The sequence below is a fragment of the Cnephaeus nilssonii genome (assembly GCF_951640355.1).
Source record: "Cnephaeus nilssonii genome assembly, chromosome: 9".
In the NCBI taxonomy this organism is placed as follows: Eukaryota; Metazoa; Chordata; class Mammalia; order Chiroptera; family Vespertilionidae; genus Cnephaeus; species Cnephaeus nilssonii.
In genome coordinates, this window is record NC_137080.1 from 92,481,508 (window position 1) to 92,496,278 (window position 14,771).

General features: G+C 42.6%; 1 protein-coding gene across 1 annotated transcript in view; it reads right to left on the reverse strand.

Annotated features, from left to right (window-relative positions):
- The window catches only part of BLTP3A (bridge-like lipid transfer protein family member 3A), a 60,464-nt gene that overhangs the window by 22,968 nt on the left and 22,725 nt on the right, over nt 1-14,771 (reverse strand). The window contains exons 2-8 of the mRNA XM_079779993.1: nt 14,593-14,755; nt 14,468-14,506; nt 11,059-11,150; nt 3,687-3,876; nt 3,231-3,371; nt 1,895-2,065; nt 1,023-1,215 (exon numbers count right to left, since the gene is read on the reverse strand). Of these exons, the coding sequence (XP_079636119.1) occupies nt 1,023-1,215; nt 1,895-2,065; nt 3,231-3,371; nt 3,687-3,876; nt 11,059-11,150; nt 14,468-14,506; nt 14,593-14,755 (989 nt within the window). The remainder of the gene's footprint in view (nt 1-1,022; nt 1,216-1,894; nt 2,066-3,230; nt 3,372-3,686; nt 3,877-11,058; nt 11,151-14,467; nt 14,507-14,592; nt 14,756-14,771) is intronic.

The window sequence follows — 14,771 nt, forward strand, 5'->3', positions numbered from 1 at the left end:
ATGCTTGGCTAGCCGGTTTGCTCAGTGGATAGTGTCAGCCTGTGGACTAAAGGAACCCAGGTTCGATTCTGGTCAAGGGACCTGGGTTGCAGAATTCATCCCCAGTAGGGGGCATGCAGGAGGCAGACAATCAATGATTCTCTCTCGTCATTGATGTTTCTATCTCTCTCTCCCTCTCCCTCTCCCTTCCTCTCTGTAATCAATAAAAATATATATTTTTAAAAAAATAAATAAAAGTAAATGACTAATAATGACTCTCCAATGAGCTTGTGGGAAAGGATAGCCTAGCTTTAAGAGAGACCAAGTTTTGGTCTCACAGGCCTTATCTTAGGGAAAATAGTTAAAGAGAGTCAGGTGATACTCTTGCCTTATCAACCACCAACCTCCTCATTGAAGCCTTTGAAGTGAGAGATGCTCCAGTGTGATTTCTTTTATTGAGATACAACTGACTTATAGCATTATATTAATTTCAGTTGTATAACATAATGATTTAATATGTTTATACTAGAAGCCCGATGCACGAAGACTCGTGCCAGAATGGGCCTTCCTTTCCCTGGCTGCCGGCACCACTTTCACCGCTTTTGCTCTGGCCGGAGCTGCCTTTCCACCTTCCTACGCAGCTCAGAGGCCCAGAGGGGCGGGGGTGGGCCAGAATGCCTGTGTCATCACCATGGCGATGACGCAAGAAACCTGCCCCGCCACTGGCCACTTGGCAGCTTCATATGCAAATTAACCACCATCTTTGTTGGGTTAATTTGCATGCTCACTCCTGATTGGCTGTGGGCATTGCAAAGGTATGGTCAATTAGCATGTTTGTCTGATTCAAGTGAGGTCTGGGGAGAGCCCTGGCACCTGTATTTTATCAGGTATTACAGGCTGAAGAGCACTGCATACACAGACATAAAGAGCAACCACAGCAAAGCTGAGGCTCAAAGAATGCCTGTGATAGGGAAAGTCAACCACAGTACTCCACAGAGAGCCTTCCTCCCCAAGCATGCCTAGGCTCAGGCCTCACAGGGTACCTGGTTCTCGGGACTGGCTATCATCACAAATGTGCAGGTCCAGGCGGGAGATGAGCAGATGGTAGGAGGACTCTTTCACATCAAAGTTCTCAAAGTACTGGCTGAGCCGGTTGCTGCTGTTGCTGCTGCTGCCCTGGCTGCCACCAAATGCCTGGGCCCAGGACTGCTGGGCACTGGGAGCAGGTGGGGTGATCTACATGCGATAGAGAGAAAAACAAGACGTCCAAACCCTGAGAGACTCCCCTGCAGGCTTTTTTAAGCTTTAGTCTAGCCTGAGGAAAAGCACAATTCAGCAAGATGCCACTTCCCTCTATTAACTGTTCACCTGGTAACTCAGGTCTGTCTCACCAAAATTGCCCAAATTCCCAAAAGCCTAATTATAATTAGTTTAGTAACTGTCAGAGTACTGTTCTGAGGTCTGAATTGCTCCCCAAGCTTTCACTCCCCACGACTGAGCTGACTGATGCTAAAACACCTCCTCAGAAATCTTCCCTAAACACCCTCTTTCAGCCCCAATAGATCCCTGTCTTTGTGCTCTCATAGCACAGAGTTTCTCTCTATTACACCACTCATATCACAGTACAATAACTTGCTGGTGTCCATATTTCAAAACAGTGAGAGCTCCAAGGAAGGAACAAGAGGCTTTAGTCTACTTTTCCTCTCCATTGGTGAGCACTGGGCACCTAACACACCAGAGGTATGAACAGAACAAATTAATAAATCAGAGCCAAGGCGAAGCCTATGCACACCCAGAAGTAAATGGAAATCTCCCAAATAAGCCAAATGCAGTCTAGATTCCGCCTATGTTGGTATGAACAGGTAGGGCCTACCATTTCCCCAGCCCCACCAAGGATATCTGTTTTGCCTCTAACCTGTCCAGGTTCAGGGGCCAGGCTCTTTCTCTGCTGGGCTGACTTCTCCATGGCCTCACTCAGTGATTCTGCATACTTCATCATTGCCTTGAGCTGCGAGTCGGTTAGCACCCAGAGCAGGTCATCCAACAGGAACATCAGCTTGGAGGCTACCACATTGCAATCTTTGGTCTGAAGTGGCCACACAGAACACAGATTCAACACCTTGCATCATTCCAAATCCTAAAGTGACTATCACCCAATCAATTTCAGAGATGGCTTTTCAATTCCAAAGACATGAAAGTATCAAGCACTTTGGAGAATCAATTTCTTGAAAGTACTAAAGCAACAACAGACAACTGCAAGGTACCTATGTCAGTGTCCCTATAAATGGGTAAAAATTGTGGTTTTCAAAATTAAGATGACAGGGAGATGGAAATATTCTCTTATTAGTGGACTAGAGGCCCGGTACATGAAAATTCATGCACTGGAAGAGAGTCCCTCAGCCCGGCCTGCCCCACTCTCACAGTCCAGGAGCCTTCAGGGGTGGGAGGCGACCCAGCGATCAGGGGAAGGCGACGCCCCCATCACACCTCTGCTGCTGCCACTGCCGGCAGCGCAAGCCTCGGCTGGCCCTGGTTACCTGAGCCTCAGGCAGCCCTGGGCAGCCGCCATCCGAGGCTTGCCTGCATCTCAGGCCGGCCCTGAGCGGCTGGGGGGCTGAAGGGACTGGGGAACTCCAGAGGCAGACACACGGAGCGGCCGGACCCACCTGGGGGCGGGCCTGGCCGTGCCACGCGCCTGCCGCCCTATTGGGGCTGAGGGGACTGGGTGCTGCCATCTTGTTGCTATGGGCACTGCCATCTTTGAGGGTGTGGCAGTCAATTAGCATATTCCCTCCTTATTGGCTGTGGGTGCCGCCATCTTTGTGAGGGCATGATGGTCAATTAGCATATTCCCTCTTTATTAGATAGGACACTGTGGCAACACTGAATTGTAGGCCCTGCCCTTTCAACTGTCATTCCAGAGGCCAATAACATCAAGAAAAGAGGGTAGCCCGGCCAATGTAGCTCAGAGGTTGAGTTTCAACCGATGAATCAGGAAGTCATGGTTTGATTCCTGGTCAGGGCACATGCCCAGGTTGCAGGCTAGATCCCCAGTGTGGGATGTGCAGAAGGCAACCGATCAATGATTCTCATCATTGATGTTTTTATCTCTCTCTCCCTCTCCTTTCCTCTCTGAAATCAATAAAAATAAATTTTTTTTAAAAGAGGAAAGAAAAGAGGGTATACCAACTCCCAGGTTTTCTAGGAGAATGAAAGATGGCAGTTTTTGTGAGGACAGAGAACAGACTCACTCTTCTTTTGAGGGCTATTTGGATCCTGCCTTGGTTGGTAATAAGCCTCAGTGGGGTGGTAACCAGGTCCTGATCACCGTTGTCTGTAGCATCTGCCTCAATCCGAAGGGTTTGCCAAGTTATTTCCTTAAATGTTAAAACCTGGAAGGAGAAAGAGAGTAAAATCCCTTAATTCTATGGATGAAATTAACCAAAAGACAGGAAGTGCAAGGGAAAAAGACTGGCAAGGCAGAGACTCCCACCATTCTCAGTTGGGATGCTACCAATAGAAGGCCATGGATCAGAGATCCATAATTGAGGAAAGGATATAGCAATAACACTGGACAGAGGAATTCCTGCATTCCCAGGAATAGGGTATCATTTGAGGAAATTCCCAAAGCAGGAATACTATCCTTTGAGAATCAGTCCTACTTTAAATCTCCCCATTCTCTCCTCTTGCAATGCTAGAGCTGTCACCTCTCCTCGGCGGGGGTCAGTGATGCGGGTGAGACGCAGGTCACTCTGCTGCCAGCTGGGGTTCACACTATAGCCTTGGAGCTGCCACAATTCAAAAGAAGCGTGGAAGGCCTTCGAGTGAATCTTGATGGTGATGGAATTGACCACGATGAACATCCCCTCTACCACCTTCTCAGCAAAGCCATACTCACTACAACAAATGAGGCAGACCAATGTTCAGAACCCGGTGAAAACATACACACACTGTGTGACATCAGGCAAGACTGTTAACAATGCCCACCTTTGGGTGTTAGAACTATGGATAATTTTTTGCTTTATTTCTTTCTTCCCATTTCTACTTTCTTGTATTTTTTTAAATTTTATGATGATACAGTAGTCTTTTTGATGGGATTTTTAAAAAATGAAATAAAAAAAAAGAGTTTACTTGGAAACAATCTCCTTCCTCTTACAAAGAATAAATTGAAAAATGTTTTTATAGTCCAGACATTACCTGAAATAAGGATTTGAGTATTTTCTGTGAGGGGTGGCATAAGTACATAAAAGGAACACTAGGTTTCTATAAAACCTTCAAAGACATAGTATACTCTACAAAGGTAGTGGAAAGAGGAAAGAAATACAGCTAGGTGAGGGAGAGGCATAATACTTGGGAATCTAATCACGAACAGTCCCACCTTGTCCTGGCCGGTGTTCTCAGTGGTTAGAGCATCGGTTCGCACAGCAAAGGGTTTCGAGTTCAATTCTTGGTCAAGGGCATGTACCTGGGTTGCAGGTTTGCTCCCTGTCCCTTATCGGTGCACATGCAGGAGGCAACCAGTCGGTGTGGCTCTCTCACATCGATGTTTCTCTCTCTCTCTCTTTCTCTCTTTCTTTTTCTCTACCTCTCAAAGAAAAAATATCCTCAGGTGATGATTAAAAAAAGAACAGCCCAACCTTTACCCTATCAAATATATCCCAAAGACCATAGCTGTACTTCCACAGTGAGAGGCCAGAAATGGCAAGGAGAGGAATGAATTATAAACTAAAACAAACAAACATATGCAGTTGACCCTTGAACAATGCTGGGGTTAGGGACACTGACTCTCCCATGCAGTCGAAAATCCATGTTTAACTTTCAATTCTCCCCAAAACTTAACTACTAAGAGCCTACTGTTGACTGGAAACCTTACCAGTAACATGAACAGTTGATTAACATATTTTGTATGTTATATGTATTATATACAGTATTCTTACAATACAGTAAGCTAAAGAAAATAAAATATTATTAAGAAAATCATATGGAAGAGAAAACACATTTACAGTACTATACATATTTATTGAAAAAAAATCCAGCCCTGGCTGCGTGGCTCAGTTAGTTAGAGTATTGTCCTGTACACCAAAAAAGGTTGTGGGTTCGATTCCTGGTCAGGATACATACCTAGGTTGGGGGTTTGATCGCTGGTCGGGGCATATTAAGAGGCCAGATGTCTTTCTCTCTCTCCCTTTTTCTCTCTCTTGAAATTCAATAAATTCAATCCTTGGATGAGGATTAAAAATAATAATAAATAATAAGTAAAATAGGGAAAACTAATATATGGCATTAAAAATCAAAATAAACGTTATCCTTGGGGGTGGGTATGACTAGAAAGGACAATTATAGCACCTTTATTCATAATTTCCAAAATTTGAAAGCTACCAAGGTGTCCTTCAGTAGGTAAATGGATAAACTGTGGTACACCCAGACAATGAAATATACTTCAGTGTTAAAAAGAAATGAGCAAGAGAGACATAAAAAGACATACAGGAACAGTAAATGCATATTACTAACTGAAAGAAGCCAATCTAAAAAAATAGAACCATACTATATGATTTCAACTATATGATATTCTGGAAAAGAAAAAACTAGAGCACAGCCAGTATGGCTCAGTGGTTGAGCATCGACCTATGAACCAGGAGGTCACGGTTCAATTCCTGCTCAGGGCACATGCCCAGGCTTGATCCCCAGTGTGGGGAATGCAGGAGGCAGCTAATCAATGATTCTCTCTCATCACTGATGTTTCTATCTCTTCTCTCTTTCTCTCTGAAATCAATAAAAATAGATTTTAAAAGGAAAAAAAAATAAAAGGAAAAACTAGAAACAGTGAAAAGACCAGTGATTGCCAGGGGTTGAGGTTGAGGTAAAGGTTGAATAGGTGGAGTACAGAGGATTTTTAGGGCAGTGAAAATACACGGTATGATACTATAACGATTGATAAAAGTCATTATACATTTGTTCAAAAACATAAAATGTACCCACAGAAGTGAACTTTATTGTAAACTGTGGGCTTTGGGTGACTATGATGTGTTAATGTAGGTTCATCACTTGGAACAAATGTATCACACTAGTGGAGGATGTTGACAACAGGAGAAGCTATGCACATGGTGGGGGGGTGGGGGGGCGGAAATCTCCTAACCTTCCTCTTAATGTTACTGGGAACCTAAAACTGCTATTTAAAATGTCTTTTTTTAAAAACTGAAACAAGCCGGCTTGGCTCAGTGGATAGCCTGCAGGTCCCAGGTTTGATTCTGGACAAGGGCATATGCCTGGGTTGCGGGTTCAATCCCCAGGAAGGGGTGTGTAGGAGGTAGCTGAATAATGATTCTCATCATTGATGTTTCTATTTCTCTCACTCTCCCTTCCTCTCTAAAAATCAATAAAAATGTTTAAAAAAAAAAAACCAACACACACAAAAAAAACCTGAAACAACCTCTCTGTATGTCAAATTAGTACAAAACCATGTGAAGAATGATTTCAAGTGACTTTCAAACACCCTCTTTTGACCATATATCCCTAAAGTGACATATCATGAGGTTAAAACACATATATACACACATAGAAATCTACTGCAATCAGTAGTCTTATTGATAATTACAATATTGGTTTTGTTATTTTTTTAAACTATCAAAAAGTAAATAATTTATTACTATATTGTTGTTAGAAATCAAGATTCAGCATATGAGTAAAAAATATAAATATTAAATCTAAAAAAGTTAACTCAATATAGTCAATAATATTGAAATAACTATGTATGTTGCCAGATGGGTACTAGTCTTTTCAGGGGGTCACTTTATAAGTTATATAAATGTCTAACCACTATGCTTTATACCTAAAATTAATATTGAATGTCTACTGTAATTGAAAAATAAATAGCCCTAGCCGATTTAGCTCAGTGGATAGAGCATGCACCTGCGAACTGAACGGTCCCAGGTTCAATTCTGGTCAAGGGCACATGCCCGGGTTGCGGGCTAAATCCCCAGTAGGGGGCATGCAGGAGGCAGCCAACCAATGATTCTCTCTTATCATTGATGTTTCTATCTCTCTCTCCCTCTCCTTTCTTCCTGAAATCAATAAAAATATATTTTTTAAAAGAAAAAGAAACAAAATTAAAAATAAAATAAAAATTAACTCAAAATCCTTTTTTATTAGAATTGAGAAATATCAGGATATTGTCATGATTTATGTTTCCCTTTTTTTTAATTTTTAAAATATTTTATTGATTTTTAGAGAGAGAAGAAGGAAGAGGGACACAGAGAGAGAAACATTGACATATCAATCCGCTGCCTCCTGCACACCCCCTACTGGAGATCAACCCTGTAACGCAGGCATGTGCCTTTGACCGAGAATCGAACCCAGCAACCTTTTGGGTTTTTTTGTTTGCTTTTTTACATTCTTACTTGTAGTTTCTGTTCATTTGTTTTGTTTTTGCTTTTTTTTTTTTCCTAGAAAAAACACAACTAGGGGGATTTATATGATAGCATCAGGATAGCAGGGGGAAGAGAAAGGCCAGAGGCGTGGGCGCGCAAGATGATGCCCAACTAACTGAGCCACATGGGCCAGGGCTATTTCTCTCTCTCTCTCTCTCTCTCTCTCTCTCTCTCTCTCTTTCTCTCTCTCTCTCTTTTAATTTCTTTATTGATTAAGGTATTACATATGTGTCCTTATTCCCCCATTACCCGCTACCTCCCATTTATGCCCCCACCCCCCTGTTGTCTGTGTCCACTGATTAGGCTTATATGCATGCATATAAGTCCTTTGGTTGATCTATTTTTCTCTCTCTTAAAAATACCTTTTTCCTAGAACTGAACACTAATAAGGCTTTAAAGCAATGACAACTCTATGAATACCATTTTGCCCAGACTGTAGTCTCTAAATAACATGTCTCAGTAAAGGAATCAGGTTCCTTGGAGAAATGGCTGATTCTAGGTCTGAGGTAAGGATGTATAGAGAAGTCTGAAGCATCTTGTTCTGTCTAAAAGCAGGAAGATTATTGGAATCTTATCCCAAAGAACACAGAGCACTTTTGAAAGGTTCTCACTGGTCAATGATGGTTACATCTGAATACCAAAAAATAATGACTATAAAAGTATGATATACAACAAATATATTTAAAAAGTAAATGTAAATGTAGGGTATAAAAATGTAGAATGTAAAATAGTAAAACACTCTGGAAAAGTTAGACAATTTCTTTAAAAAGTTAAATTCATACCTATTATACCACCCAACCATTTCAGTCCTAGATTTTTACCCAAGAGAAATAAAAGCACATAACCACAGAAAAACTTGTATATGTACATGTACATTCACAACAGCATTATTCACAATAGCCAAAAACTGGAAATAAAATGTCCATCAGTAAGTGAATAGATAACAAGTTGTGGTATATCCACACAATGAAATAATATTACTCAGCAATAACAGGAATGAACTATTGATACACTCAACAACATGTCTGAATCTCAAAATAATTATACTGAAGACATACTATATGATTTCATTTATATAAAATTATAGGAATTGCAAACTAATCTATAGTAACAGAAAGGCAATGTTTGGGGATAGGAGGAGGGCTGGGTAAGAGAAGGGAGGGAGTATAAAGGAGAACAATATGTGTGAGTGTGATGAATTCATATAAGTTTTGCATATGCCAAAACTTATCAAATTGTATACTTTATATATGTGCAGTCAATTTTGTCCATTATCCTATATAATAAAAGCCTAATATGCAAATTGACACACAAGACTCCAACACACAAGATGGCTGCCCCCATGTGGTCAAAGATGGCCACCCCCATGTGGACACAAGATGGCTGCCACAAGATGGCCAACAGGGCAGGGCTGTTGTGGGCGATCAGGCCAGCAGGGGAAGGTAGTTGGGAGGGACCAGGCCTGCAGGGGAGGGCAGTTGGGGGGGGATCAGGTTTGCAGGGGAGGGCAGTTGGAGGTGACCAGGCCTGTAGGGAAGGGCAGTTGGGGGTGACCAGGCCTGCAGGGGAGGGCAGTTGGAGGTGAGCAGGCCTGCAGGGGAGGGCAGATGGGGGTGACCAGGCCTGCAGGGGAGGGCAGTTGGGGGTGACCAGGCCTGCAGGGGAGGGCACTTGGGGGTGACCAGGCCTACAGGGGAGGGCAGTAGGGGGTGACCAGGCCTGCAGGGGAGGGCAGTTGGGGGTGATCAGGCCTGCAGGGGAGGGCAGTTGGGGGAGCCTAGGCCAGGAGGGGAGGGCAGTTGGGGGTGACCAGGCTGGCAAGGGAGCAGTTAGGCGTCCATCAGGCAGGCAGGGGAGTGGTTAGGGGGTGATCAGGCTGGCAGGCAGAAGCAGTTAGGGGCAATCAGGCAGGCAGGCGAACGGTTGAGAGCCACCAGGATCAGGCCTAAACGGGCAGTTGGACATCCCTCGAGGGGTCCCAGACTGAAGAGGGTGCAGGCTGGGCTGAGGGACACGCCCCCCGTGCACGAATTTCATGCACCGGGCCTCTAGTAACATAATAAAGCTATAAAAATGATTAAAAAATGATAAATCTCTTCCTCTTCCCACCCCAAAAAAAATCTCTTCAGAGATTTAGGGTGTCAACTCATAATTCTTTTTCCATTGATATATAATTTACATATACCATTGTGTTAGTTTTAGATACATATCATTTTTACATTTGATAAAGGTAAAGAATACAGCATTTATCCTGACATTCCTGTACAAACTGTATTTCAGGGTAATCAAATAGTTGGCAAAAGAAAATTCTTTATAGAAAATCACAGCTAATAAATGTAATAGGAAGAAAACAATTATAAAGTCCCTACTTTGCATCCCACAATAAAATAAAGGATCTAGACAACTACCATTCTCCTTAAACCAGAAGGTGAAAGGTAGATAAAGAACTTATCATAGTGGACAAATTAGGCCAACACCATTTAAATCCACTAATTAATCTTAACCAAAGGAACATGATATTATGCGCCTCCAGATGTGTTACAATAGGAAATACACAATACTATTTCTGAAATATTCTTACCAAAAAAATTGAATCAAATCAAGCCTTTAAATCTACCTACCAGACTAAATGAGAAACATTTTAAATGACACTTTGAGTATACAATCAGACAAAAATATAAAATGTGGAAAATTTCTTATAAAAAATAATCCAGCCTACCCAGTGTTGAGCATCGACCTATGAACCAGGAGGTCACGGTTCAATTCCTGGTCGGGGCATATACCTGGGTTGCGGGCTTGATCCCCTAAGAATTTAACTTTTTAAAGGGGGTTGTGCTGGAGGCAGCCGATAATAAAAATAATCCAGTTTCTACAAAGAATAATGGTATATTAAAAGTGTGGCTCAGTTGGTTGAACGTCATCCCATGCACCAAAAGATTGCCAGTTTAATTCCCGGTCAGGGTACACGCCCACATTGCGGGTTCCACCCCCCCACCATGTGGGGCATGCAGGAGGCAGCCAATCAATGATCCTCTCTTATCACTGATGTTTCTATCGCTCTCTCCCTCTCTCTTCCACTCTGAAATCAATAAAAATATAGTAATAAATAAATAAATAAAAGCACATTATCCATTAAAAAAATGTGTGTTGTATCAGGAGGAGGGAAGATGAGAATTAAAAAGCTTTAAAACTCATATCACCCAAATATAATGTACAGAGCTCTTTGATCAGTGTATTGTAAAAAATATTTTAGAGACAATTCAGGAAAATTAAATATGAAATACATATAAATAATATTAAGGAATTTTGTTAATTCTATTAACTGTGATAATAGTACTGTGGGTTCTTTTTTGTTTTTTCTTTCCAGTGTTTGTCTGTTAAAGATATATGATACAGAAGTGTTTACGGGTGGAATTAGATGGTGTCTGGGATTTGCTTTCAAGTACTACAGCATAAACACACACACCACAAAATGGCAAGAGAAAGGTGAAAAAAATGGCCAAATGTTAATAATTGTTGTGGTTAGATCTTGGGTATATAGGGTTTCATTACACTATTCTCTCTACTTTAGTGTATGTTTGAATTTTCCATAATTTAAAATTTTTAGTCTTTATTTAAAAGGTGATCTGGACCAGTAATATTTCCCACTAACCTCTGTCCTGAAGCAAGGGCAATGGGAGACTGTCCATTGGGAGGCCGCGGCTCCTCACATGTCTTCATCTCCACCTCCACCTTATCCAGACACTGAAATAAAAGCCACAAAGAGCTAAGCATCTGCACAAAAACCCACATAGCACAGTCTGGTCTTACTCATCCCTGCTCCAGTGCCTAGCCAAATGCTACATTCAGCAGGCAGACAATATCTGTTGAATGAATGAAGGAACAAACTGAAATACCAAGAGAGGTCTCATCTATTCCCTTTCACTTCCATTAACAGAAGAACTCCATAACAAGCATGGGATTAGCTCACAGCAGAAAACATAAATCCAAGTTACAGAGATATTACCATCCCTCAGTATTCCAGTCCTTGGGATAAAGATATGCACCAATCAGTTCCTAAAGAGCTGTCATTTGATAATCACCCAATAGTCAGCATTAACTAAGCTTCCAATTTTTCCTGTTAGGATTCTAAGGGAAAATAGGGAAATATAAAGGTAGTACCTACACAGCAAAACCTGTTATGAAAAACTACAAAACAAAACCAACTCAGGGCTCCTGGGTCTTGTGTCTCAGCCCTAATTCCTATACTGACCAGCAGTCCCAGAATTAGTCCAAACAATAGTAGCTCTGTCTCAGAGAGAAGCTCACAGGCCAGATAAAGCACCCATGGCTCCCAAAAGGGAGAGCCTATCAGGACTCCTCCCTATCTTCTCTCAGATCTCTTAAAACTCTACCCCAGGAGAAACCAAGATGGCAGCATAGGTAAACATCTGAACTTGCTGTCACGCACAACCACTTCAAAACTACAACTAAAAGACAAAACGGGTATCATCCAGAACCACAGGAAGGCTGGCTGAGTGGAAATTATACAACTAGAAGGAAAGAGAAAAGCACACTGAGACTCGGAAGAGGGGTGGAGGTGCAGAAGTGAAGTGCAGAGGTACAGAGGCGTGCGCGCAGAAAGGGCTGGCAACTGAGTATGCTGTTGTCTTTTTCTTTTTTCTTTTCTTTTTTTTTTTTTAAATATATTTTTTATTGATTTTTTACAGAGAGAAAGGAAGAGGGAGAGAGAGCCAGAAACATTGATGAGAAACATCAATCAGCTGCCCCCTGCACATCGGATGTGACCGCAACCAAGGCACATGCTCCTGACCGGAATCAAACCCGGGACCCCTAAGTCTGCAGGCAGACGCTCTATCCACTGAGCCAAACCAGTTAGGGCTGCTGTTGTCTTTTTCAATCGGGAGGGAGATACAAGCTCCAGACTGCTCTGAACTTGAGTTCCAAGCGAGACTCTGGAGACCCAGACTCATACGGGGAGTAACTGGACTGTCTGGCATCAGGCGGAACTTGAGGGCGGCGTTCTCTCAGAGGTGCTTGCAGCGATCATTGTTTCTGCTCGGTGCCGCAGGACACAGAGATACAGGACCTCTTCCAGGCAGGGCTGACGGTCAGCCATTGCTGGTGATTCCCTGAGACCCCGCTCCACCCAATTTACAACCCCACCCAAGCTGTGCGCAGAGGCTTTTGCATATGAATGGCCTGGCCTTTTGCAATCTGAAACCTAACATACTGCAGCTGGGTCAAAGAGCCCCAGACCCTCCAAAAGAGGACCCAAGGCTGACAGCAGCTTGCATTGCTTCACAGCTGGGCACCTCCAAAACCCAAACAAAGAAGAGGAATGTGCAGATCTCTCTGTAGCTCCTGCTGGCTGGCCTCAGGCAGAGGCTAAATCAGCACCTCCTTAGAGATCCAAGAGCCAGTGTACCCAGAGGTCAGAGAGAGACCATCCAGACTACAACTATTCAGATCCATAAGAGACACACTCAGGGGACAGACTCAGTTAGCGCCAAAGCCCCACTGAAGCAAGTCTTGCCCCATAAGGGTGTCTCCAGCACAGAAGTTCTCCCATCATAGACACAACTGATCCTCACAGCCAATTGGCCTGGAGGTCAATTCCTCCCAGTGATACCAACAACAATCAAGGCTTAACTACAACAGGACTGTGCATACAGCCCACAAAGGGGTGCACTAAGAGTGTCCACCTCAGGTAACTGGGGAGGCTGAGCCACTGGGCCCTATAGGACACCTAGCACACAAAGCCACTCTATCAACTCAGGGAAGCAGCCAAAATGTGGAGACAAAGAAACAGGTCACAAATGAAAGAAATGAAGGAAAGCAAACAACTGGATATAGAGTTCAAAACCACGGTTATAAGGTTACTCAAGAATCTTCTAGAAACCGCCGATAAATTTAGTGAGACCCTCGAGGATATGAAATAGGATCAACTAGAAATTAAGCATACACTGACTGAAATAAAGAATAATATACAGAGATCCAACAGTAGACTAGAGAATCCCAAGAATCAAGTCAAAGATTTGAAATACAAAGAAGCAAAAAACACCCACCTGAAAAGAAAAAAGAAAAAAGAATCCAAAAATATGAAGATAGTGTAAGGAGCCTCTGGGACAACTTCAAGCATACCAACATATGAATTATGGGGGTGCCAGAAGAAGACAGAGAGCAAGATATTGAAAACCTATTTGAAGAAATAATGACAGAAAACTTCCCCTACTTGGTGAAAGAAGTAGACTTACAAGTCCAGGAAGCACAGAGAACCCCAAAGAAAAGGAATCCAAAGAGGACCACACCAAGACACATCATAATTAAAATGCCAAGGGCAAAAGATAAAGAGAGACTATTAAAAGCAGCAAGAGAAAAAGTGTTAGTTACCTATAAGAGAGTACCCATACGACTGTCAGCTGATTTCTAAACAGAAACTATGCAGGCCAGACAGGAGTAGCAAGAAATATTCAAAGTGATGAATAGCAAGAACCTACAACCAAGATTACTCTACCCAGCAAAACTATCATTTTGAATTGAAGGTCAGATAAAGAGCTTCACAGATAAGAAAAACCTAAAGGAATTCATCACCGCCAAACCAGTATTATATGAAATGCTGAAGGGTATTCTTTAAGAAGAGGAGGAAGAATAAAAAGGTAAAGATAGAAGTTATGAACAACAAAGTGACAACAAATATGTATCTATCAACAAGTGAATCTAAAAATCAAGTGAATAAAAAGTCTGATGAACAGAATAAAACTGGTGAATATAATAGGATCAGGGGCATAGAAAGGGAGTGGACTGACAATTCTCAGGGGGAAAGGGGTGTGGGGGTGTGAGAAGAGACTGGACAAAAATCATACATCTATGGATGAGGACAGTGCGGGGAGGGGATAAGAGCAAAGGGTGGGGTGGGAACCGGTGGAGGGGAGCTATGGGGGGAGGGGGGAGAGGAACAACTGTAATAATCTGAACAATAAAAAATTATTAGAAAATTTAAAAAAAATCTCTACCACAGACATCCCCCTGGATTATTTGCAATCAAGACAAACCATTACCAAGCAAATTGGGTGCGTCTTCAACTTTGTCCACTGGATCTGAAAGAGAAAAGCAAAGATTGAGGACTGTGGAAGGCAGGCCTGCTGGGCAAAGAAAGCAACACCACTCTGACCCCCATTCTCACCCGGATGGAGGCCTTGTTGCAGTAGACCCGAGTGATGGCTAACCAGGTAGGCAGCTCCAGCACATTCTGTAGAACCTCTTCATCCAGCTCCAGGTTGGTCAGCTGACCCTCCCCTTTCAGGGTACTCAAATTGATTTTGTCTGGGGAAAGATTCTTAGTGAACCTGAAAAGAGTAATGA